The sequence below is a fragment of the Xenopus laevis genome, chromosome 3L, assembly GCF_017654675.1.
Source record: "Xenopus laevis strain J_2021 chromosome 3L, Xenopus_laevis_v10.1, whole genome shotgun sequence".
NCBI lineage: Eukaryota > Metazoa > Chordata > Amphibia > Anura > Pipidae > Xenopus > Xenopus laevis.
The window spans coordinates 43,444,488-43,470,963 of NC_054375.1; the positions used below are offsets into that span (position 1 = coordinate 43,444,488).

General features: G+C 39.5%; 1 protein-coding gene across 3 annotated transcripts in view; it reads right to left on the reverse strand.

Moving 5' to 3' along the window:
• fnip1.L (folliculin interacting protein 1 L homeolog) overlaps window positions 1-26,476 on the reverse strand; it is a 74,903-nt gene that overhangs the window by 39,459 nt on the left and 8,968 nt on the right. For 2 of the 3 annotated variants that reach the window (XM_041586178.1, XM_041586176.1), the window contains exon 2: window positions 2,464-2,590. In XM_041586178.1, the coding sequence (XP_041442112.1) occupies window positions 2,464-2,590 (127 nt within the window). Of the gene's footprint in view, window positions 1-2,463; window positions 2,591-6,437; window positions 7,172-26,476 lie in introns of those variants that run through there. The other variant, XM_041586177.1, reaches the window with a different exon arrangement.

Below are 26,476 nucleotides of genomic sequence, written 5' to 3' on the forward strand. Positions count from 1 at the left end.
CTACCGATCAAACTGGAAAATGCAGAAGCATTACTGGGGTGAGTTTAAACAGTCATCTTTTTAATTAATGGTGACCCTACACTGAAAACTCAAAGCCAGGGTAATTTGGTCATTTGAATCCATCAGACTGCAAAATGACTATGGTCCACCATCGCTCCCCTTCAGCAAGGTTGGAAAGTCACAGACCTTTTTGCAACTGATAGGGGGCCTACAGCTACTTAAATTCGGCAATTCTAACTGATCGAGATGTCAAGGTAAATTCAGGAGATTTTTCACCCATTGGTAGAGATTTCCCATGTATGACAAATGGCCACTGCCATAGCATTTAGTATCACCTAAGAATTCACTGGACTGCATTTGCTGAAATCCAATTTCATTACTTTTAAGCAAGTCAACAAGTACAACCCTTATACCGACCTAAAATTGGCATACAGCACAGCTACTAAACAAACAGTGACTAAGGGTTCATGGAAAAATGTGATTTACTTATCTCCACTGAACTCACATAGAATTAAAATTTATGGAAAAAAAGTTGGCCATTATGTCTTCCTAGGGTTAGAAGGCCTCTTTCAACCTGCAACAGTACAGAATAAGTGGAAATATGGAAAGCGCATGAAGGTTGTTTCACCTTCCAACACCTTGCTCAGTACAGTTATTTTCAGATAGTTCACCAGAAAAAGACTTTTCCCCCCCAATTACTTTCTCTATTTTGGACTATTTTTCTAATATTAAAGCTCAGAGTTACATTTTTCGCCTTCTTATATCTTTCTGAAACCGCTCTGGGAGGGGGGTCGCTGACTCTGTACACTGTTCTAAATTGATACATTTCTTATCTTTATCCCCGTTGAGCAGAATCCCTGGGTTTCATTAAAGGCAGCTGTTAGATTTGATACAATAGTTGCTAATACTCCACAGATACAGGCAAATGTATCAACTAATGTAACAAATTGTAACAGTTCAGGAACTGCCCCTGAATTACTGAGCTGCCAGACAAACACCAGAGACACGAACATTAGAATAGAACATTTGAATTTTGTAAAAACCGTAACAAATAAAAAAATGGTAAGCAATTGAAAAAGTCTATTTCTAGTGGATAGGGATGAGTGAAATTTGGTGCTGGGTTTCGCCATGAAAACGCCCATACAGTCTACTGTATATTAAAGAAAAAGTTGCGCAGTTTAAAAAATGTCATGTGAAAAAAGTCCCATTGACTTCAATTCATTTGATGAATTTTAGGGATGCACCGAATCCCCCGCGAAAGATTTGGCCGAATACCGTATCCAATTCCTAATTTGCATATGCAAATTAGGGGTGGGAAGGGGAAAACATTTTGTACGATTTCCTTCCCCACCCCTAATTTTCATATGCAAATTAGGATTCGGATTTGGTTCGGCCGGGCAGCAGGATTCGGCTAAATCCAAATCCTGCTGAAAAAGTCCAAATTCTGGCCGAATCCCAAACCGAATCCTGGATTCGGTGCATCCCTTGTGAATTTGTCGCAGTTTTGCAAGTTTTCGAAACAGATTCAGATTCAGCCATCCCTGCTGTTGAACAATCTGAAAACAACTGAACTGCTTGGAACATATTTTCAGTGTAAATAGGCAGTTGTTGAAATTATTTTGCCCTTTCCACAAAATGTTTATGCTCACTTTTTTTTTTTTTTTACCCTTTTAACCACTTTTTTAATTTCTTAACCATCATCTAAAACGCCCATTTTTTATTTGGACATAATAAATTTGATAAAGGTAATCTTAAACATCTATTTTTGATTGTTCCCGGTCCTCTTTGCCTGTTTGCACTGAACAGAGTATTTTCCTTACTGGCCACAAATTCTGTTACTTGAATCAGCAATCTAGCTGCTAGGGTCCAAATTAGCCTAGCAACCATTAATTACTATGAATAAAAGACGGGAATTTGAATAGAAAGAGGAATAATAAAAAGTAGCAGTAACTAAATATTTTTTAGCCTTGCAGAGCTTTTGTTTTTAGATGGGGTCAATGACTTCCATTTGAAAGCTGGAAAGAGTCAGAAGAAGAAAGCAAATAATTAAAAAAAACTATACTATTCAGGGACTAGTCCGATCGCCATTTTGGAGTCAGGAAGGATTTTTTTCCCCCTCTAAGGCAAGTTGGAGAGGTTTCAAATGGGGTTTTGCCTTCCTTTGGATCAACTAGCAGTTATGCAGCTTATATATTGACTTATAAGGTTGAACTTGATGGACGTGTGTCTTTTTTCAACCTAACTTACTATGTTAATATGTATAAAAAAAAAAGAACAAATATGAACGCCAACTGAAAAGTTGCTTAGAATTAGCCATTCTCTAACATTTTAAAAGTTAATGTAAAGGTGAACCACCCCTTTAATATTACCTTTTACAACTTAGCTTTCTATTCAGACACCCTCCTATTAGCTCTTGACATTTCTAATGAAATACACTTGCGATCCCATTAATATTATGCTTACCGATACAGACAAGTCATCTGTCTTGCGCTTGGTATTGGAGTCAAACAAGACATTTCGGCCTCGTTTCTCACAGTCCTGGTAAACGATCAGGCGGATTTGGCTTGGGTCAAAGTCCGGTGAAGGCCAACTGGGAGGAAGTATATAGATATATAATTAATTTTGCAAAACACCTACATAAAGAAAGCAGTCATTCAGTACAGTTCTGCATCCCATGATATAACTATTCAATTATGTTAATGTAGAAGGAAAGTTCAAGTTAAGGATGCGCCGAATCCACTATTTGGAATTTGGCCGAATCCTTCATGAAAGATTCTGCCGAATACTTAACTGAATCCTATTTGCATATTGCAGTTAGCGTTTTGCATATCCTGTCCCTAATTTGCATATTGGGGAGGGGAAGGGGAAAATAAAAACATTTTTACCTCCTTGTTTTGTGGCAAAAAGTTATGTGATTTCCCTTCCCGGCCTTTATTTGCATATGCAAATTATGACTCGAATTTGGTTCGACCGAATCTGAATTCTGCTGAAAAAGTCTGAATCCTGCCAGAATCCTGGATTCTGTGCATCCCTAGTTTAAATCACTGGGGGTGCCAAATATTAAACATATAAGAGGCTGTTCCGTTGAGGAGATATCAAAGTAGAAGAAGTAAAGCCCAGATCAATAAAATCAGCAAATTATTTCTATGGTACCCATTTTGGAATAAACAGATTTTTCCTCGCAGAGGCAAGTGGATGTTTCCAAATGTCATTTCCTACGAAGCCAATGCTGAGTCACATATACAAGGGAGGTGCTGAAGGGAGATACAATTCCCATCATAAATAACCGGACAGTCTTTCATAGGGCCTGTAAGCAGCTAAATATACAATGCTTGTTGTATGCATGAGCATGAATTTGATCAAGGTAAAAACCTCTACACTTGCTGAACAGACTAGTCTTGAACTTGCCATATGTTGCTTGTCACATGCCAGTATATGGAAGAACATAGTATTTATAACATTAGTTAGTTAGTTCTTACAAGTTTTCATGCAATTGTAGAACACACAGTCCAATGCCACACCTTTGTATTGGGCATACCAGCTTCTGTACTGAACAATGCAATAATTTTTCTCCAATTGCAATAACAGACACAGAGACATTTACACTCCTATTCAGAAGGCATTAAACAATTAAAATGTATTTTAATATGCAGTATTGCAACAGTTAGTACAGGTATAGGACCTGTTCTTCAGAATGCTCGGGTCCTGGGGTTTTCTGGATAACGGATCTTTCCATAATTTGAATCTTCATACCTTGTGTCTACTAGAAAATCATGTAAACATTAAATAAACCCAATAGGCTGGTTTTGCTTCCAGTAAGGATTAATTATATCTCAGTTGGGACCAAGTACAAGGTTATGATTTATTATTACCGAGAAAAAGGAAATCGGTTTTAAGAATTTGGATTATTTGGATAAAATGGAGTCTATGGGAGAAAGTTTTTTGGATAACGAGTCCCATACCTGTATTTTGTTTTGCATACTACACTATGCTATACTGATGTATTGGCCCCCAAATATCCAGCTGTAGCAGGACAGAGAGACAAAGAGTTCTGTTCCAGCAGGAGGCATTTCTGCCTTGACAGATAACAAGCCAGGCTATTTTTAAGAGAATCTATGGATGTATTTTTAGTTCAAGCTTATCTGCCTCTGCGCATTACGAATAGTCAGAAAGTTCACCAGTGCACAAAGTATTAGCACAGTTCCTCTTTTTCTCCCCAATGTTTAAAGTAAGATAAAAAGCTCATATTATATACAGTAGCTAAAGATATAAACATTACCCATAAACGTGCCCTTGTAACTTTAAAGCTTAACTAAAGAAGTAGCAAGAAATGTTGTACATAATTCTGTACAAGCCCAAGGCAACCACAGCCCTTTAGCAGTAAAGATCTCTGTCTCCAAAGATGCCCCAGTAGTTCCCCATCTGCTTTTCTTCTAATTCACTGCACATGCTCTGTGCTGCTGACACTTACTGAGCTTAGGGGCCCACTGACAATATACAGTACATATAGAATATAAATGTCACATTATAAGGCTGATTAGTAGATAATTACTACATGGGAGCACAGAAACCAGTGCAACTAGTATCAGAATTTAATAATCAGCCCTGTAGCATCAGCCTTTATTACAGGCCAATCATTTTCTGCTTGATAATTTGCGACGACCCCTAAGCTTAGCTTCTCAACAGCTGCTCAGAGCCCACTGAGCATGTGAGTGTCACAGACACTTTCCAAGATGGTGACCCCTGTGACAAGTTTGAAGTCCTGGATCATTGCGGCTATTGACAAGCTGAAACTTTAGGCTGGTGCAACAAGTTCAGTATATAAAATATGGCATTTTTGGCCATATTTATTTTTAGTTTGTAGATTATCTTAGAATATCACTCTCTACAACATACTAAAACTTTTAGCTGACCATAAAATATAGTGCAAGCTGTAACCATTTTGATCCCCTCCATGATTTTATGTTTTTATTTATTTATCTATCACTAAAATAAAAACTCGGAAAAAACTCAATAAAATCGAAAGAAAACCTAAATCATACGAATTTTTAGGATTTGACGACCGAATTCGTTTCTTTTCCCCCAATTTTTCGCGTTATTGGACGAAATCCAGCTCAGATATCTTCAAATTGTTTAATGGACATCTTCCATAGAATTATACATGACCTTGACAGGTTTTAGATGGCAGATTTTCAGATTGAGATTAATCTTGGGGTATGATACTATTCCACAGTGGCTTTCCATGTCTACATTTGGATGAAACACATGGACATGCCACTTTTAGAGATGCAATGAGTCCTTTTCTAGCAGAGTTCTAATCAGACTGGCATGCTTGGGTTTAGCTGGGCACAAGTTGTGAGTATCAGTAGAGGAATGCTAATACCTTGCCCACTTGGCTGTTACATTGAATGAGATAAACAAGACTTTCCTGTGCAAAAAAACCTTTATGGACCTGACAGATACTAAATTGGTAACCATGGTTGGCAAAGGTTTAGAAACATATGGCCCTATTTATTTAACCATTGAATTTCAATGTTTATTTTCACAAATCGCTGAAAATTTGTGGTTTTCTATTTTTTTTTCAAAAGGCTCTAAAAATGCAAAAGTGTGAAAACCATGAAAACAACGAATACAAAACTTCACCAGGTAAAAGTTGTTGAGGTCCTATAGAAGTCGTTGGGGCTCATTTAATAAACACTAGGCAAATTTGCTCCTGGGCAGTAACCCATGGCAACCAATTAGATGATTGCTTTCAGTTTTCAACCTGGAGCTGACTGAAAAAAGCTAGTCACTGATTGGTTGCTATGGGTTACTGCCCTGATGCAAATTTGCCCAGTGTTTATAAATGACCTCCAATGGGAGCTGTACTAATCTTATTGGACCGGTTTAAATCAATTTGGACTTTTAGAGGTTTTCGTAGATTTATTTTTTTCAGCCAAGAATTGTCGGAAAAACTTCTTTAGAGGGCATTAAGGTATTCGTATGTCTCTGAGAACATTTGCAATATACATTAATGTTTTTTATTATTATTTGAGCTGCCGTTCAGCCAAAAGCCTTACATTAGCAGTCTAAAAAGTGCAGATATCCAAGTTCTGACCATAAAAAAAATTTCAATTCGACCCTTGATAAATCTGCCCCATAATGTAATTGACGAAGTGCTCTTCATTGTTAATACTGAAGGAGTAAATACACAGTTCTGAACTTCAAAACACACAAAATTTCCTATAGTATGTCAGGCCGAGCTGCTACCAGCATGATCTGACATTCATCCTAACATAAAACCAAAAAGGTGACAAAAAAAAGATTCCAAGCAAAGCTATTTTTCGTGTATACTAATTGAATCCTGCATATCATTTATGTATTATCAACGACTTGATCACATTATTCAGTACATGTACAAAAGCTAAAGAGGAATGATCAGGATCACGTCTGGGTACCTGGACTGCATCTTTAGCTTCTCTCCAGCTCCAGGTTTTCCCAAAAACCCTTATAAAAATATGAGACACTCGAGATACAAGGCTGTCGGCCGGATGTTAAAAACAGCAATCCACTTTTTCCAGACCAACCCAGAAGGCTGTCACTTGCTGCATACGGAGATTGGACTTCAACATGCGGGCCATCATATTGTTTAGTCCCATCCAGCTCAAAAACGACACCTTATTGGTTTCGCATGCCCGTGGCAATTCTGATACTTTTATAGTCAGATCCATTTAAAGAGTTTTTAAAATGTTAGAGCCTACAAACGGTTGCATTCTTCAGTATTGTTGACTGTCTCTTCTACTGAAATGACAGCAGACGCTAAAGGGATCATGGCAATAGGAAAGCTGAATGAGGTCTGTTTACCAGCGGAGATTCTCTCTTCTTAAGTAGATCTCGTGTGTCTTCAACCACCTGACTATTGGCTCTCGGCAGCCAAAAATGATTAGACAGATCGGCAGGAAGAAATAAGAGGGGGGGGGGCTGTAAAGTGAATATTCCTTTGTAGTAACTCTGTCTCTGCTTATTCTCCACCTCCCTGGAGGACAATCTTGGGAGCTGCGGGATGATTGCATTCAGTACTGCTGAGAAGCAATGAAAAAAAAAGACCATCATGTGACATGGGGCTGTCAGTGCTTGCCACCTGGATCTGCCAACCAATCCCTGTAGCGCTTTCTCTCCATACCAAGGGTCTCGGCTATAAATGAGCTCAAGCAGCTGTCAGTATAAAGTTACTCACAAGTAGCCAGCGTTGCATACGTGTGTACAGAAGAAAAAAACCCATACAATTGCAGCAACTTGTGTTGCATTTGTTAAAAGTCTTTACACAACATACAACGAGATCTAGTGCTCTACAGAATTCAAGAAACCACCACAAAGTACATTTGCAGGACTAACAAAGTTGCAGAAACGATTAAAGGAATTGTTCAGTGTAAAAATAAAAACTGGGTAAATAGATAGGCTGTGCAAAATAAAAAATGTTTCTAATATAGTTAGTAAGACAAAAATGTAATGTATAAAGGCTGGAGTGACTGGGTGTGTAACATAATAGCCAGAACACTACTTCCTGATTTTCAGACTCGAGGGGGGGCACATGGGTCAAATCTGGTGCTTTTGAATCTTGAGCTGAATGATGAGGATCAATTGCAAACTCACTGAAAAGTTATTTCCAATGTGGCCCCCCTTCAAGTCGCTGACTAACTCAGAGTTAGAGAGCTGAAAAGCAGGAAGTAGTGTTCTGGCTATTATGTTACACGCCCAGTCACTCCAGCCTTTATACATTACATTTTTGGCTTACTAACTATTTTAGAATTTTTTTTATTTTGCACAGTTTATTTACCCAGTTCACACTGAACTGTTCCTTTAAACATGATGTCTCCATATATTCCACTTTTACGCGTTAAAATGGGTGGTTCACTTTTAAGTTAACTTTTAGTATTTTATAGAATGGTTAATTCTAAGCAACTTTTTAATTGGTCTTAATTTTTATTTTGTAGTTTTTGAAGAATTTGCTTCCTTCTTCTGACTCTTTCCAACTTTTAAATAGGGGTCACTGACCCTATCTCAAAAACAAATGCTCTGGAAGGCTACAAATGTATTGTTGTTGCTACTTTTTATTACTCATCTTGCTATTCAGGACTCTCCTATTCATATTCCAGTCTCTTATTCAAATCAATGCATGGTTGCTAGGGTAATTAGGACCCTAGTAACCTGATTGCTGAAATTGCAAACCAGAGAGCTGCCGAATAAAAAGCTAGGTAACTCAAATACCACAAATTATAAAAAATGAAAACCAATTGCAAATTGTCTCAGAATATCACTCTATGGGGCAAATTCACTAAGGCGCGAAGCGCCGAACGCTAGCGTTAATTCGCTAGCGTTTGGCATTTTCGCTACTGCGCAAATTCACTAACGAACGCTGGCATAGTTTCGCTAGTGTTACTTCGCAACCTTACGCCAGGCGAATCTTCGCTAGCGACGAAACTACGCAAATTCACTAACTTGCGCAGTGTAGTGAACGCTACCTTTTACGCTAGACTTCCTTCGCCACCTCAGACCTGGCGAAGTGCAATAGAGTAGATAGGGATTGTTTCAAAAAAAGTCAAATTTTTTTCTAAGTCCCAAAAAACGCTGGCGTGTTTTCTACATGATGGCTGATAAGCTGAAAAAGATCGAAAATTTTTTGGGGCTCCCCTTCCTCCCCCCTACATTTCCTGACTCATGGCAACTTACCTAGACAGTGGGCACATGTGTAGGGCAAAATAAAAAATTTTATTTGCAGATTTGAAGGTTTTCTAGGCATTTGTAGTGCAGATACGTGTTCCTCCATTGAAATTTGAATTTTGTGCCATATGCAAATTAGCCTTCGCTAGCGCAACTTCGCTTTATATAGCGAATCAACGCTAGCGCAACTTCGCAACCTTACGCTACCCCTGTGCGCAACTTCGCATCTTAGTGAATTTGCCCCATATACATCATGCTAAAATTATTTTGAAGGTGAACAACCCCTTTAACAAATAACAAATGAAAAACCACAGATATTAAAAAATGAAAACCAATTGCAAATTGTCACAGAATATCACTCTCTACGTCATACTTAAAGTGAATTCAAATGTGAACAACTCCTTTAATGGTATAAAGCAATGCTAAACGAAGAAATACTTTGTTATAAGCGTGATTCGTGTCATTCAGTACCAGTGTGGCCGGCAGTCTCTTTGGACGCTAAATATACACACGACACGAGAAGTGGTGAAATCACATGCTGCTGGCCTGCATAAATATTTGCTGGAAAAGAAACGGAAGCTGAATTTCATTAAGATTGTTGCAGCACATATTGTAAAACCACAGGGTGATCACTCAAAAAAAAAAAAAACTGTCAAGAAATAAAAAATACAAAGGCACCCACCCAACATGCACTGAACATGCTAACAACTACCTTTCTTATTGCCCCAGCAAATTCATTCCCCTCATTTGCTAAAACGAATGACAGTTTGTGACTTTGTTAACTTACAAAGAAAGTAACATTTGCCACTATATTTTTTCTCAACCCACACCCTCCTAAACCAGCCTGCTCCATCCCCTCTATTTATAGACCCTAGCCCAATCCGCCCTGCAGTGATATCACAAAAGGGGCGGGGCAAGGCAGGCGCAAGTCTATAAATTGACAGCCGGAAGCTGGCAGTGTGAGTTTGCGGGTTCAACCCGAACCGAAGATTTTTTGCGGTAGCCAGTAGCGAACGTCCAGTCGAAAGGATCAGATCCGGCCACAAAAAGTGCACAAGCTCAGATCTGAGGGAGGTACATGTAGGTGTGGTATCAGTTATCCAGAAACCCATTATCCAGAAAGGCCATCTCCCATAAACTCGGACATTTTATTCAAATAATCCAAACTTTTTTTCATATTTTCTGTAATAATAAAACAGTACCTTGTACTTGATCTCAACTAAGATATAATTAATCCTTATTGGAGGCAAAACCAGCCTATTGGGCTTAATAGTAGACTTAACTCATGAATAACAGGTCCTATACCTGTATATAGATTTTCCAGGCTCAGAAAGAGCTCAGTATGGGAATATAACACCCAAGAATCTCAATTCATAAAGCTTCAGACCCACATCTTATATCTTTATGACAATGACATGACGTGTGATCTGTAAATATGGAGCACAACTGCAGAATCAAAGACGATGTAATGGGAGAATTGGCAACTGACTTTTTCCTTTTGCTCCACTGCTTGAGCTCAACCCTGTTATGGTTTGGCCACAACCTTTCATATAACACCCACATATTTTAAGTTGTTAAAATCACTTTGAAGGAGGCTAATGCGATTACACAGTTTTCTACTTGCTGGCAAACAGAGCATACTAACTTGGCCCAAATCTGTGGTCAGTGGCTTTTCAGATAGATGGTTGATGACCTTTTTTCTGGGTGGCACAAAAAGAACATTTTTTGAGAAGCAGGGAGAGAATGCATGGATATTTGTTAAATGGGGCTGTTCACCTTTAAATAAGTGTTAGTATGATGTTTAAAGTGATATTTTGAGACAATTTCCAATTGGTTTTTATTTTCTATTATTTGTGGTTTTTGAGTTATTTAGCGTTTTATTTAGTAGCTCTCCAGTTAGCAATTGGGATGCTAGGGTCCAAATTATCCTAGCAACCGTACATTGATTTGAACAAGAGACTAGAATATCAATAGCAGAGAACCTGAAAAAAAGAGGAGTAATAAAAAGTAGCAATAACAATCACTTGTGGCCTTACAGAGTATTTGTTTTTAGATGGGGTAAGGGACCCCCTTATGGAAGCTGGAAAGAGTCCGAAGAAGGAGGCAAATAATTCAAAAACCATAAAAAAAAGAAATTATAATAAAGACCAGCAGTGAAGGTTAACTTGACTTTAAAGGAAAAGTTCATTGTAAAAATAAAAACTGGATAAATAGATTGCCTATGCAAAATAAAAAAGGTTTCCAATATAGTTACCGGTAGTTAGGCAAAAATGTAATGTATAATGGCTGGAGTGACTGGATATAATAGCCAGAATCCAACTTCCTGCTTTTCAGCTCTCTAACTCTGAGTTAGTCAGCAACTTGAAAGGGGGCCACATGGGACATAACTGTTAAGTGAGTTTGCAATTGATCCTCCGCATTCAGCTCAGATTCAAAAGCAACAGTTATGACCCATGAGCCCCCACCCCTCAAACCACTGATTGGTAACTGCCTGGTCACCAGGGTAACCAGTAACAGAGCTGAAAAGCAGGAAGTAGTGTTCTGTTCTATGTTAGACATCCAGTCACTCCAGCCTTTATACATTACATTTTTGCCTAACGAACTAGATTAGATTTTCTTTAATTTTGCACAGCCTATCCATTACTCAGTTTTTATTTTTATACTGAACAATTCCTTTAAGGGCTCTGTTGTGATGGGGTCTTGTACAGGTCACTTTTTTATTTGCCCCCAAACAGGAGAAATAGTCGCTGCCCCATGTATTTTGTATTTAAAAAAGCAACAACTAAAATTGCTAAACAACTTTTTACATAATCTATTTTAATTACCTGCTTCACCATCGCCAATTCTCAAAAAAAAAAAACAAACAAACAAAAGGAATCCAGTGAATAACTGAAATAAAGGATATAATAAAAGCAGCAATCTGAGAATTGAATGCTTTTAGTTAATTTCATAATACAGGTATGGGATCCGTTATCCAGAAAGCTCCAAATTACGAGATGCCGATCTCCCATAAACTCCATTAAAATAATATAATAATAATAATTTCCTTTTCCTCTATAATAATAAAACAGTACCTTGTACTCGATCCCAAATAAGATATAATTAATCCTTATCCTTAATTAATCCTTATTGTAGACAAAATGATCCTATTGAGTTTATTTAAATGGGTTGTTCACCTTTGAGTTAACTTTTAGTATGATGTAAGTGATATTCTGAGACAATTTGCAATCGGTTTTCATTTTTTATTATTATTTGCAGGATCAGTGATCTGGTTGCTAGGGTCCGAATTACCCAAGCAACCATGAATTGATTTGAATGCGTAAACAGAATATTAATAGGGGAGGGTTGGAACAATATCAATAAATGTGTAGCTTTAGAGAGGATTTGTTTATAGACCCCCTTTTGAAAGCTAGAAAGAGTCAGGAGAAGAAGGCAAATAATTCATAAACCATAAAAAATAAATAATGAAGACCAATTGAAAATTGTTTAGAATTGGCCATTCTATAACATACTCAAAGTTAACCTGAAGGTGAACCACCCCTTTAATGTTTAGATTATTTGTATGTAGACTTAAGGTATAGAGATCCAAATTACGGAAAGATCCCTAATCCGGAAACCCCCAGGCCCGAGCATTCTGGATAACAGGTCCCATACCTGTATTGCATTCTTCCTTTTTGGTGACAACTACCCTGCCAGAGACAGGTTTGCCTCTGGGACTAAATTACACCTCCCGGAGATCACCCATATGAACAAGCTGAGGGCTAAAGGATAAGCGGACATGTGTTTTGACAGAACGCCAATAGAAATGTACTTTTGTGGACAATTCTGGTGTGTTTGGCAGAATCCAGTTAGTATAAATGATGCAGAGAGCTGCAAACAAGCATACATAATACAAGCTGGTACTGAGATACAATGGATCATTTTCCTGGCACACTAAGGCAATCATTTAGCTCTGCAGCTTCACAGCATTCACTGACCTTTCACTGGAGCCAGTCCCAAGCAACTCTTTGTTTTGCCTTGCGCTTTTTCTGTAATATTTAAACAACTTCAGGCTTTTTTCCCCACTTAGTTGGGATCTCCTTTTCAAAGATGTTGTTCACCTTTAAATTAACTTTTAGTATGATGTAGAGAATGATATTCTGGGTCAATCTGCAATTTTTTAATTATTTGTGATTTTTGAGTTATTTAGCTTTTTATTCAGCAACTCTTCAGTTTGCAATTTCAGTAATCTGGTTGCTATGGTCCAAATTACCCTAGCGACCATGCATTGATTTGATTAAGAGACTGGAATATGAATAAAAGAGTGCCTGAATAGAAACATGGGTAATACAATGTAGCGATAACAATAAATGTGTAGCCTTAAAGAGCATTTGTTTTTAGATGGGGTCTGTGACCACCACTTGAAAGCCAGAAAGATTCAGAAGAAGAAGGCAAATAATTTAAAACTATAAAAAATAAATAATGAAGATCAATTGAAAAGTTGCTTAGAGTTGGCCATTCTATAACAAACTAAAACTTAACTTAAAGGTGAACCGCCCCTTTAAGAATTAGAATGAAATTGCACTGTTAATTAATGTCACCCTGCACTAATAGGTCTATGAGGACAGGCTCCAACCTTCATTATAAGTAGGGATGCACCGAATCCAGTTTGGTTTTCGGCCTGGATTCAGCCGTTTTCAACAGGATTCGGATGAATCCTTCTTCCTGGCAGAACCAAAATCCGAATTTGCATATGCAAATTAGGGGTGAGGAGGGAAATCACGTGACTTTTTGTCCCAAAACAAGGAAGTAAAAAATGTTTTCCCCTTCCCACCCCTAATTTGCATATGCAAATTTGGATTCGTATTCGGCGGAATCTTTCGCGAAGGATTCGGGGGTTCGGCCGAATCCAAAATCCAAAATAGTGGATTCGGTGCATCCCTAATTATAATAAAATATTCAGAAATAGATTGCATGGATTAAATTATACCATTATTTCAATTTCATTTAGATCAGAGAGAAACCCAGAAAAATACAATCTACAGCATTGACGCCCTGGTACAAGTATGTGACCTGTTATCCAGAATGCTCAGGACCTGGGGTTTTCCAGATAATGGATCATTCTGTAATTTGGATCTTCATAAGACTAATAGAAAATAATTTAAAATTTAAATAAACCCAATATGCTGGTTTTGCCTCCAATAAGGATTAATTATATTTTAGTTGGGATCAAGTACAAGGTACTGCGTTTTTATTACAGAGAAAAAGGAAATCATTTTTAAAGTTTGGATTATTTGGATAAAATGGAGTCTATGGGAGACATCCTTTCCAATTTAGAGCTATCTGGATAATGGGTTTCCCGATAATGCATCCTATACCTATTCTTGTGTATCAGCACTGGCTATTCTATGATTCTCCGGGTGCAGATTCGAAGTGAAAATTCGAATTCAAATTTTGAATTTTGTTTTTAGTTTAAAACTCTCTTGTGAATTATCCAAACTCGATTCGAGTTTTAATTCGAATTTCGAGATGCATCATACTCTGGCCCTTTAAGAGCTCGAAATTGACAATTCACTACCTAAAACCTGTCGAATTGCTGTATAAGTCAACGGGAGAGATGCAGGGATCAATTTGGTGATGTTTGCAGCCTTCCTGACTTTGGAGAAAAAAAAACTTGAATCAAGTTTTTTAAACTCAAATAGAGTTTTTCTAATTCGAATCAAATTCGATTTGATTTTTCGAGTTGATACAATTCGTCCGAGCTGAGAAAATTCGATTTTATCTGTCTGTTGAATTTCGAATTTATGGGAGTTTATGGGAATTTTTTTTAAAAAAAACTCACCTGAATTCTAAATTCGACCCTTGATAAATGTTGGTTTTCATTTTTTATTATTTGTGTTTTTTTTGTTATTTAGCTTTTTATTCCGCAGCTCTCCAGTTTGCAATTCCAGCAATCTGGTTGCAAAGGTCCAATTTACCCTAGCAACCGTGCATTGATTTGAATAAGAGACTAGAATATAAATAGGCCTGAATAGAAACATGAATTATAAAAATTAGGAATAACAATACATTGTTATCCTTAGAGGTTTTTTTTTTAGATGGGGTCAGTGACCCCCATTTGAAAGCTGGAGAGAGTCAGAAGGCAAATATTTCAAAAACTTTAAAAAATAAATAATGAAGGCCCATTGAAAAGCTGCTCAGAATCGGCCAGTCTAAAGTATAGTAAGAGTTAAATTAAAGGTGAACCACCCTTTAATATCAAATGCGTCATACATTTTGTTTTACTGCCATAAAAACAACAGACAGGGCATAAAAGCCATTCTCAAATGCTGCTATACACGTTGTAATAACAGAAACCCACATGATCTGTGAGCAATATCCAATACAATGAATCACAGACTCCAGGCTGCTGGTATCGTATCAAGTCTCATATGTAGCATCTTGCATAACTATACACGAGAAAGAAGCTCAGGGCTATTAGCTCAGGAATTTGCTATTAGGGTATGAAGAGCTTCCTATTCTGTCTGACATGTGACCTTGCTAACTTGGACGTTGATTCATTCAGTCATGAGACACCGATTGTGCATTAGTAAATGGGGACACAAAGCCCTACTCATCACAGCAACAGGAAAGACAGTTGTGCAAGTTTTTTTTTTTTTTTTTTGAAGAAGTATAGAGGAGTGACAGATTAATAAATATTCAACATAAAGCAATTAATGATACCGACTTCGCCCATTTAGTTCTGATGTCGGACAGAGAGCAGATCACTACAGTCTATGAAACGAAGGCACCAAATTTCAAGGACCAAAGACTGCAAAATTGTGGGGTTGAAAAACTGCATATTGGGAAATTTTGCCATATACCAGTATATCTTTAAACTGTACAGATCCATCACTAATTTATTAAGAGTCGAAGTGAAAATTCGAATTTTCAAATATTTTTTTTGGTCAAAACTCTCAAATTCGAATTGTGAATTATCCAAACTCGATGCACGTTTTAATTGGAATTTTGAGATTTATCATACTCTGGCCGTTTAAGAACTCAAATTTGACTATTCGCCGCCTAAAACCTGACGAATTACTGTATAAGTCAATGGGAGAGGTTCGGGGATCCCTTCGGCGATGTTTGCAGCCTTCCTGACATTCAAGTTTTTTTTGGAGAAAAAACTTGAATATAGTTTCTTAAAATTCAAATCGAGTTTTTATAATTGTAATAGAGTTTTTAAAATTCAAACCGAGTTTTATAACTCAAATCGAGTTTTGATAATTCGAATAGAGTTTTGATAATATCGAATAGAGTTTTGATAATTCGAATAGAGGTTTGATAATTCGAATAGAGGTTTGATAATTCGAATCCAATTCGATTCGAGTTTGCGGGTTGTTTCAATTCATCAAGTTGAAAAAATTTGATTTTAATAATAAATTTTGATTGGTAGAAAAACCTCACTCATTCGACCTTTCATAAATGTGTACTCATATTCCTGATTGACTAGCACCTCCTTCATCTATATGCTGATAGGGTGATCTTTCACCCCGAGTTCCACTGTTCATAATACCCATTCAAGGACCAACTTGTATCCAAGAAAACCAAACTTTGTTATGTGGCTGCTGCTTCTGTTGTCAGCTTTAGCTAAACTAGTAAAGGCCCCTTTACACGAACAGATTAAGTGGGCAGTGTATGGGGTCATCAGACTGGCTTCTCCCAACGATATCTGGCCGAAAGTCGGGCAGATGTCAATCGGGCGGGTTTTTGGATCGAGGACTGCATCAGTTCGTTAATGCGGTCCTCGATCAGATTGCCCATGTTCTTCTCATTGTGATCTGATCGATGGGCCGTAGGGAGGGCCCACAATTGGATCAGCTCGATTTCAGGGAAAAATCCGCTCGTTTGGTGACGTCGCCTTTTTTTTTTAATTAGTACAAGTATAGGACCCGTTATCCAGGATGCTCGGATAAGGGATATTTCCATAATTTGGATCTCTATATCTTAAAGGAGAAACAAACCCGAACTAGAGAAAAGCCCTACCCCCCCCTACCCTGCGTAGACCAACCTCCCTCCTCCCCCACAGCCTAACTGGCCCCCCCCCCCCGGCAAATGCCCCTAATTTTTTACTTACCCCCTCAGTGCAGATCTCGCCTCCAGAGTTCCAAAAAAAATTTGAAAAATACACATTTTTCGGAATTTCCACCCAATTTTCACAACTTTTTCTTATGCTTTTAACCCGAAAACCCACAAAAACTTTGGGGTATTGCAGGAAACCTAGCGAACATCAAAAAATCATTGGGACTTCTCCCATTGACTTATATGCAACCTCGACAGGTCTGAGATGCCGGATTTTCTGATTCTAACTTTTCCATCCTCGGGGTTTTATACTAAAAAAAACACAAATTTTTTGGGTTTTTGGCATTCGGAGTTTAATAAATAACCCCCTAAGTCTACTAGAAAATCATATAAACATTAAATAAACCCAATAGGCTGGTTTTGTTTCCAATAAGGATTAATTATATTAATATTAATTAATAATATTATATTAATATATTAATATTAATTATTATCTTAGTTTGGATCAAGTACAAGGTATTGTTTTATTATTACAGAGAAAAAGGAAATCATTTTTTAAAATTTGGATTATTTGGACAGAATTGAACCTATGGGAAACGGTCTTTCCGTAATTCGGAGCTTTCTGGATAACGGATTTCAGGATACAGGAGATAAACCGGGACGGTGAATATAAAGAATGATGCAATGAAGAATTGTACAGGTTTGTGTTGAATAAAACCAAACAAAGGGAATACATATTTTAAAATGCAAACCCTGTGCATTGCGTTTACGTTGAAGAGAAAGTGTATAATTCAGTGGCAAAATGAAACACTAACATAGTTTGTGTTTTTTCTAAAACTTTTCTTAAACTGTGCTCAACTAAATGAGTCTACAGGCTACATCACTTGTTATTTTGCAAATACATGACCAAAAGCAGGGGGGTTTCCCTGAAACAGCTCATTCATAGTGAAGTTTTACAGACGCACATGAAACCAGGAATGCGTGCACCCTCTACATGCAGAATTTCCAATCATAGCAATACCCAAAATACAATCCTTCTCATAGTGTGAATTGTCTATTACTTAAAAAAAAAAGCAAAACCAGACTTTGGGCTCCGACGGGTCGGTCGGGTAAAAATCCAACCTTCCCGATCGATATCGTGGCCAGATATCGATCGGGAAGACCCGTCGGAAGCCCCCATACACGGGCAGATAAGCTGTTAAATCGGTCCAAACGACCGATATTGGCAGCTTTATCTGCCTGTGTATGGCCACCATTAGGTTCAATCATCAATATCTTTTATCAAAGTTCAGACTAATACAAAGCTGCTGAAGTTTTTCTTTGTTACAAATGCTCGTTTGGGCAAACTTACAAATATTGCTTATTTATACAGAGCTAATTTGATACAAAGAGTTGTGTATTTTTAATAATACAAACAGGGAGAAGAAAGAGAGATATATACATTTACAAATATAAGGGCCATGTGCCAAGAGACTTAAAAGGAAGGGAGTTCCTGCCCTGAATATAGCATTATCATATACATGATGAGCTATATTAAAACCCTCAAAATGAAAGTATTTTAGTCAACCGAGTGAAAAATATACAATGTGCTGTAAGACAGGTTGGCTGCACTATTATAAGAAGTAAAGGTTATTCTTAGGAACCTCCAGATTGCAGAAGTAAAAATGTTAATTTGAGAAGCATCAAAAGTACTGTATATGAATCATTTGTAAACAGGGGAATCTGTGGTCAGAGAACAGTTGCTGTAACTGAAAGCTATATTTGCCCTTAATTTAAGTTAATTGGAAAAGCTGGCTATGGCAATACAGTGAAATACACACTAATAATTTAAAGGAGAAGGAAAGGTTAAAACTAAGTAAGCTTTATCAGAAAGGTCTATATAAATCAGTGATCCCCAACCAGTAGTGTGCAAGGCAACATGTTGCTCACCAACCCCTTGGTTGTTGCTCTCAGTGGCCTCAAAGCAGGTGCTTATTTTTGAATTCCTGGTTTTTAGCCAAGTTTTGGTTGCATAAAAACCAGGTGTACTGCCAAACAGAGCCTCTTGTAGGCTGCAAGTCCACATAGGGGCTACCAAATAGCCAATCAAAGCCCTTTTTGTAATCTACAGGAACTTTTTCATGCTTGTGTTGCTCCCCAACTCTTTTTGTATTTGAATGTGGCTCACTGGTAAAAAAGGTTGGGGACCCCTGATATAAATAAACCAGTAAACCCTCAAAGTAATGCTGCTCTGAGTCCTCTGGCAAAAGAAACACTGCATTTCTTTCCTTCTATTGTGTACACATGGGCTTCTGTATCAGACTTCCTGCCCTCAGGTTAAACCTTCTTGTCCCGGGTGTGAGCATGCTCAGTTTGCTCCACTCCCCCCCCCCCTCTGCTGTAATCTGAGCCCAGAGGTATGAGTGAGTAGGGAGAGACTCGGGCAGGAAGTGAGGTCACACCAAGCTAATAATGCAGCTCCTATCCTTAACAAACAGAGAGCTTCTAGAGCTTTTTACTCAGGTATGGTAAAACATTCTACAGAATAAATATCGCATTCTATCTTGCACTATTGCAGCTAATCTATTGGCAATAAAATGCCTTTGTAGTTTTCCTTCAACAACTGTAAGCACTGCTTTGAGAATATTTCTCAAAGACTGACATTAGTGCTCACCACAGTGAAATTCCGCCACTCTCTAGTCACTTCTAAAAGCTTTTTACAGGCATATTTATCAAAGGTTAAATTTCAACCAAGTGATGGAATGTGTAAGGCCCATTCGTGCACGAGCGTCAACATGGACGCAAGCACGTCGAAAACTGTCGCGCGCCGGGGTGGACGCGGGCAACGAAACGTCCGCTGACGCAACGGCGTGCGGCGTAATGACGCTAGCGTCCTCACGTTTGGCGCCAAAACATTACTTTAAAAAGACGCTCTGGGAAAGGATCCTTGCTTGGTTATAATCCTAGCTCCTGGATGTGACTTGATTTCTGATTTCGGCTTTGACCTTCGGCTTGTTTCCTCGGACTTCTGATTGACTTCTTCCTGCTTGACCCCTGCCTGTTTCTGGACTTCGCTTGCTATCTGCCTGCCCCCGACCCAGCTTGTTTCCGGTTACGCTCGAATCCTGCCCGCCTCAACCTCGGCCTGTCCCTGACGATTCTTCTGCTTATTCCTTGGTACCCCGCTTCCGGCTAAATCTGGGACTATTGATCACTCCTTGTCTCCTCACATCTGGACTTATTAACCCAGGCTTGACAGTATAACCAAGCCAAAGATGGAGTCCAAGGAGGAGAGGTCGGTGCTGAAGACTATTTCCCAGCAGATCGCAGGTCTAGCTCAAGCTGTCCATGAGTTACAAGGCGGCTATCAAGTTATGCAAGATCAGCTACAGGCTCTGCAAGAACCAGTGACTCATTCACGTCCTGCTTCGGGTCCTTCCTTCTTGTCTCCTGAGGATTCTGGGGCCGGTTCTGGATCTTCCTCTGAACCCAAAGTGGCGTTACCCGACAAGTTTTCGGGGGATAGAAGCACCTACAGGACTTTCATTAATGGGTGCAAACTCCTGTTTACGCTAAAGCCTAATACGTATGCTACTCAGCAGGCTCGGGTGGGAACAATGATTACCCTTCTACAAGGACAACCCCAAGCGTGGGCCCACCGCTTGATGGAACAGGACAGTCCTATCCTAGCTACTACTGAAACTTTCATTCAGGCTTTGGGTGCAATCTATGAGGATCCTCACCGCATTGACACAGCAGAAATTGCCTTGGGGGCCCTTCGCCAGAAACAGAGACCGGTGGAGGATTATATTGCCGAATTTCGGAGTTGGGCCCCAGACACGGAATGGAATGACAGGGCTCTAAAGAGACAATTCCGCATTGGGCTGTCTGACAGTCTTAGAGATGAGTTGGCTCGAGTAGGTATTCCAGATACCTTGGAAGAGTTGTTTCGGCTGGCGGTTCAAATTGACCGAAGACTGCGAGAGAGGCAGCGGGAGAAGGTGCCAGTTAATTTTTCACCGTCTCCTTCATGGGTCATTCCGGTAGCTCCGCCTCCCATCCATCAACCAGCCCCCTCCGTTATCTCTTCAGAGTCTGAACCTATGCAGATTGGTGTGGCCCGGGGAGCTTTGACAGCTGAGGAGAGACTTCGTCGCAGACGTTTAAATCTCTGCTTGTATTGTGGCCAATCTGGTCACTTCCTTCGAGGCTGCCCAACTCGTCCTAAGGGTAGTACATCCGCTAAATCGTCTTCAGTTTATAATTCTTCAATTCCAACGAACTCTTTTGTGACTATTCGTCTTTCGTTACAGATGGGGCCAAGAAAGATTGAGGTTGACGCCATTGTGGACTCTGGGGCTTGTGGTTGCTTCATGAACAAGACTTTTGCTACACTGCATAATCTTCCGTTACTTCCCAAGTCCCAGCCACTCGGTATTAAACTGGCGGATGGTTCCTTGATGTCTTCGGGCTCAATTCTTCATGAGACTCCACTTTTTGTTGCTTCCCATGTTAAACATTATGAAGAAATAAAGTTTGATGTGATGGATTCCTTGTTGTTTCCTGTGATCCTAGGTCTGCCTTGGTTGAAACTTCATAATCCTTCTATTGACTGGTACACCGGTTCTCTGATATTTAACTCTTCTTTTTGTCTTCAAAACTGTCAATCAAATCTTCCCTTGAAAGAGTTCATTCTTCTGGATAAAGGTGAAATTCAAGCAGTCCCTCCTGTTTATCACGAGTTTTTTGATGTCTTCGATGAAAAGGGAGCTGATTCTCTTCCTCCTCATAGGGACTACGATTGTCCTATAGATCTTCTCCCTGGTGCTCCTATCCCGTTTGGCAGAATCTATCCGCTTTCTGAGCCTGAACTTCAAACTTTGAAGAAATATATTGATGAGAATATGGAGAAGGGGTTTATCCGAGCTTCTACATCTCCCGCTGGTGCAGGAATATTCTTTGTGGAGAAAAAGGATCATTCCTTAAGACCCTGCATTGACTTCAGAGATCTTAACAAAATCACAGTCAAGAATCGATACCCCTTACCACTTATTTCAGAACTTTTCCAAAGGTTGAGTCAAGCTAAGATTTTTTCAAAGTTGGATTTGAGAGGGGCCTACAATTTAATTCGAATTCGCAAGGGAGATGAGTGGAAGACAGCTTTTCGTTCACGTTATGGGCATTTCGAATATACGGTGATGCCATTTGGTCTCTGCAATGCCCCTGCTACGTTCCAACATTTCGTAAACGATATTTTCCGCGATCTCCTTGATCAATTTGTTATCGTTTACTTGGACGATATTTTAATTTTCTCTTCTTCTCTGGAACAACATCGTATACACGTCAAAGAGGTCCTGTTACGCTTAAGGAAACATAAGCTTTATGCGAAGGCCTCTAAATGTGAGTTTGAAAAGTCATCCATTGAATTCCTGGGTTTCGTTGTGTCTGCTTCTGGGGTCTGTATGGATGTAAACAAGGTGGATGCAATTCTTAAGTGGCCGCCTCCCAAGGATCGTAAGGGGGTGCAAAGATTCGTGGGCTTCGCTAATTTTTATAGAAGGTTCATTAAAAAATTTTCTGCTATAATCAAACCAATCACGGACTTAACCAGCCTCAAGAGAAAATTTTTCTGGTCTTCGGAGTCACAAGAAGCTTTTGAGAAATTAAAGACACTTTTTATCTCCGCTCCAATTCTTATTCATCCTGAACCTTCTAAGCCTTTTTTACTTGAAGTCGACGCCTCTGAAGATGCGGTTGGGGCAATTATTTCTCAAAGGTCTGGAATTAAGGACAGTGTTCACCCAGTTGCTTTTTTTTCTAAGAAGCTCAGTCCCACTGAAAGAAATTATGGTGTGGGTGATCGAGAGTTATTGGCCATTAAGTATGCTCTAGAGGAATGGAGACACTTATTGGAAGGTGCGCTACATCCAATTTTAATTTTTACGGATCACAAGAATCTTGAGTACTTAAGGTCAGCCAAACGTTTAAATCCTCGCCAAGCTCGTTGGGCCCTGTTTTTCTCAAGGTTTCAGTTTCACATTCGTATAAACCCAGTTCTAAGAATGTGAAGGCTGACGCACTTTCCCGGCAATTTTCTGAAGTAGAATCAACAACTCCTCCAGCTACCATTCTTCATTCAGGAAACTTTCTGCTTCTTCAAGCCTCTTTTCTCAAAAAGGTGGAGGACACCCAGCAGTCTGTTGAAGATTACCCTGATTCTAAGTGGTTACATGTAAAGGATGGTGTCCTCTTGTTTAATCAACGAATCGTGGTTCCTCCTTCACTTCGGGCTGAAGCATTGAGTTTTATGCACGATCATCCTTTAGCAGGTCACTCTGGAATAAGGAAGACGTTAGATTTGGTGAGACGATTTTTTTGGTGGCCATCGGTAGTGAAAGACTGCATTTCTTACGTTCGTTCATGTGAAAATTGTGCCAGGTCTAAGATTTCTCACCTCAAACCAATGGGTCTTTTGAAACCTCTACCACCTCCAGAGGCACCTTGGAGTTCAATTTCCATGGATTTTATTGTGGAACTTCCTCTTTCCAATAAACATAATACTATTTTTGTGGTGGTGGATCGTCTCACAAAGATGGCTCATTTCGTTCCTCTCTCTCATCTCCCTTCGGCTTCTGAGACTGCGGATGTTTTCATCAAAGAGATTGTACGGCTTCATGGACTGCCTCGAGAAATCATCTCGGATAGAGGCACACAATTTACATCCAAATTCTGGTCTGCTCTCTGTAAAGCTCTGGGAATAGTGTTAATGAAATCCTCTGCATACCATCCTCAGACTAACGGACAAACAGAGAGAACTAATCAAACTTTAGAACAATACATTCGGTCTTTTTCTTCTTATTTGCAGGACAATTGGGTGTCAATTCTTCCTCTGGCTGAATTTTCTTACAACAACACCATTCATTCATCTACGAAACAGACGCCCTTCTTTTCTAATTTTGCATTTCATCCTACCATGTTTCCTGGCCTTTTTCCAGAAGTATCTCTTCCTTCGGTCCAGGATAGACTTACATTTCTGAGGGAGAATGTGGAGGTGCTTCAACACATGATCCGCAAGGCTCAACTCCAATTTAAAGTTTTTTCAGATCGAAGACGGGGAGCAGATCCAAACTTCCAAATAGGAGACAAGGTATGGTTAGCCTCTACCAATCTTCGTCTTCCTCATCCATCAAAGAAGTTTGCCCCTAGATTTGTTGGGCCTTTTCCAATTAAAAGATGTATTAATCCAGTTACTTTTGAACTAGAACTTCCAGGGTCCATGAAGATCCATCCAGTTTTCCATGCCTCCTTATTGAAGAAATTTCATTCTAGTCCTTTCTCCTGCCAGCATCCTGTTCCTGCTCCTCCTGTTGTTTGTCAAGAAGGGATCGAGTTTTAAGTGGAACAAATTTTGGATTCTCGGCTTCGTTGGGGGAAATTGCAGTATCTGGTCAAGTGGAAGGGGTTTTCGGTTGAAGAGAATTCTTGGGAACCGGTAGGAAACATCCATGCTCCTAGGCTCATCAAAGCTTTCCACAAGAAACATCCTGAGAAACCATCCAGAGGTGTCCAGAGGCCACCCCTCAGGGGGGGGCAATGTAAGGCCCATTCGTGCACGAGCGTCAACATGGACGCGGACGCAAGCGCGTCGAAAACTGTCGCGCGCCGGGGTGGACGCGGGCGACGAAACGTCCGCTGACGCAACGGCGTGCGGCGTAATGACGCTAGCGTCCTCACGTTTGGCGCCAAAACATTACTTTAAAAAGACGCTCTGGGAAAGGATCCTTGCTTGGTTATAATCCTAGCTCCTGGATGTGACTTGATTTCTGATTTCGGCTTTGACCTTCGGCTTGTTTCCTCGGACTTCTGATTGACTTCTTCCTGCTTGACCCCTGCCTGTTTCTGGACTTCGCTTGCTATCTGCCTGCCCCCGACCCAGCTTGTTTCCGGTTACGCTCGAATCCTGCCCGCCTCGACCTGTCCCTGACGATTCTTCTGCTTATTCCTTGGTACCCCGCTTCCGGCTAAATCTGGGACTATTGATCACTCCTTGTCTCCTCACATCTGGACTTATTAACCCAGGCTTGACAGAATTTCACTCTGGAAGACAATGGCAAGCTCTAGTATCACTCTTTGATAAATATGTAACTATGTCTTTTAATTGGCTCATAAAAATAGGTCTCTATAAAAATATATTGAGTAAAACAGCTCATATGTCAAACCCGGCTTCATGTAAATAAACCATTTTCATAATAATAATAATAATAATAATAAACGTTTTTTTAGTAGTATGTGCCATTGGATGATCATAAATATAAAATTGGCATTTTAAAAAATAAGGGCCGCCCCTTGGGATCCTAGGATTCACAGTGCACATAAACAAACCAAACATGTTAGCTCACATGAGCCAATTAAAAGACAGAGTTCTGTCTTTTGCTTCCACGCTTCTTTCTGTTACAGTTAAAATTGCATTACTTCTGGTCAGGTGATCTCTGAGGGACAAATCACAAAATTGTGGATCGAGGCAAGAGAAGTAAAAGAGCAAATTAAATATATATACCAGTTTGGGAAGATTCTTTAATATGCCACTTAATTTGATTTAAACTAATTAAAAATATATATACCAGTTTGGTAAGATTCTTTAATATGCCACTTAATTTGATATAAATTGTTTCAAATTAATTTTGGGGAGTATAGTTTTCCTTTAACCATATTTGCTGCTTTCAGGTCAAGGTCTACCAAAAGCAAATGGTTTCTGGAGCTGACCAACTTCAAATTCAATATCCTACAACATATAAATGGACTAGGTGCCTTCCTTTGTTTTACCGTCTACCAAAGGGCGTTTGAACTGGGGCCAATGTAACAGTCCAACATAATTTCAGGGGGCTTCTTTAAACACTTTTACAGCACAAGTAACAAACACGATTGTCAAAGAGATCTGTACTTTAGTAAACTATGGAGTTTGCAATTGCTACCCCTACTAGATGACTTGCTCTGGGATGACGTGAACGGTAGACTGTTCCTCTTTAGCTCAGATTTTAGACCTGAACACTGGTGAAGGATTGGGAAGATAGCTACGGCAGTGGGAAGTATGATTCAAGCGCAGAAACAGAACTAGTCATTTCTTTTTCTGAATGAAACAATTCTTTATGAAGTCACATTTTATCTTCCTCTTCAAGAAAAAATATAAAATGCTGTTCTGATAAAAAGCCCACTTATGATCTGATAGTGATACATCTCTGATTATGCTAGCTATTTTTATTTCCCAGCAATCAATAAGAGATGCTTCGTTACATAAATTGCACTAGCTTGTTTCTCTAGAAATCGTACCCATCTGTTTTTCAAACTCTTTTCTGAGGACTGGTGCTGACAGTACAGGCATGGGACCTGTTATCCAGAATACTCGAGACCTGGGGTTTTTTGTAATTTGGATCTTCATACCTTAAAGGAGAAGAAAACCCTCCCCCCCTCCCGTGTGTTGCCCACCCTCCCTCCTCCCCCCTGGCCTACCCGTCCCGCTGGGCAAATGTCCCTAACTTGTTATTTACCCTTCTGCGCAGGTCCAGTCCACGGAGTTCACCGACGCCATCTTCTTCCAAGCAATCTTCCTCCTGCTTTGACCGGCGCATGTGCAGTAGGAGCATTTCGCGGGTACGATCTACTGCGCATGCGCCAAAAGTCAAGAAGAGAAATCGGAAAACTTCGTGACTTTTGGCGCATGCGCAGTAGATCCGTACCGGCGAAATGCTCCTACTGCGCA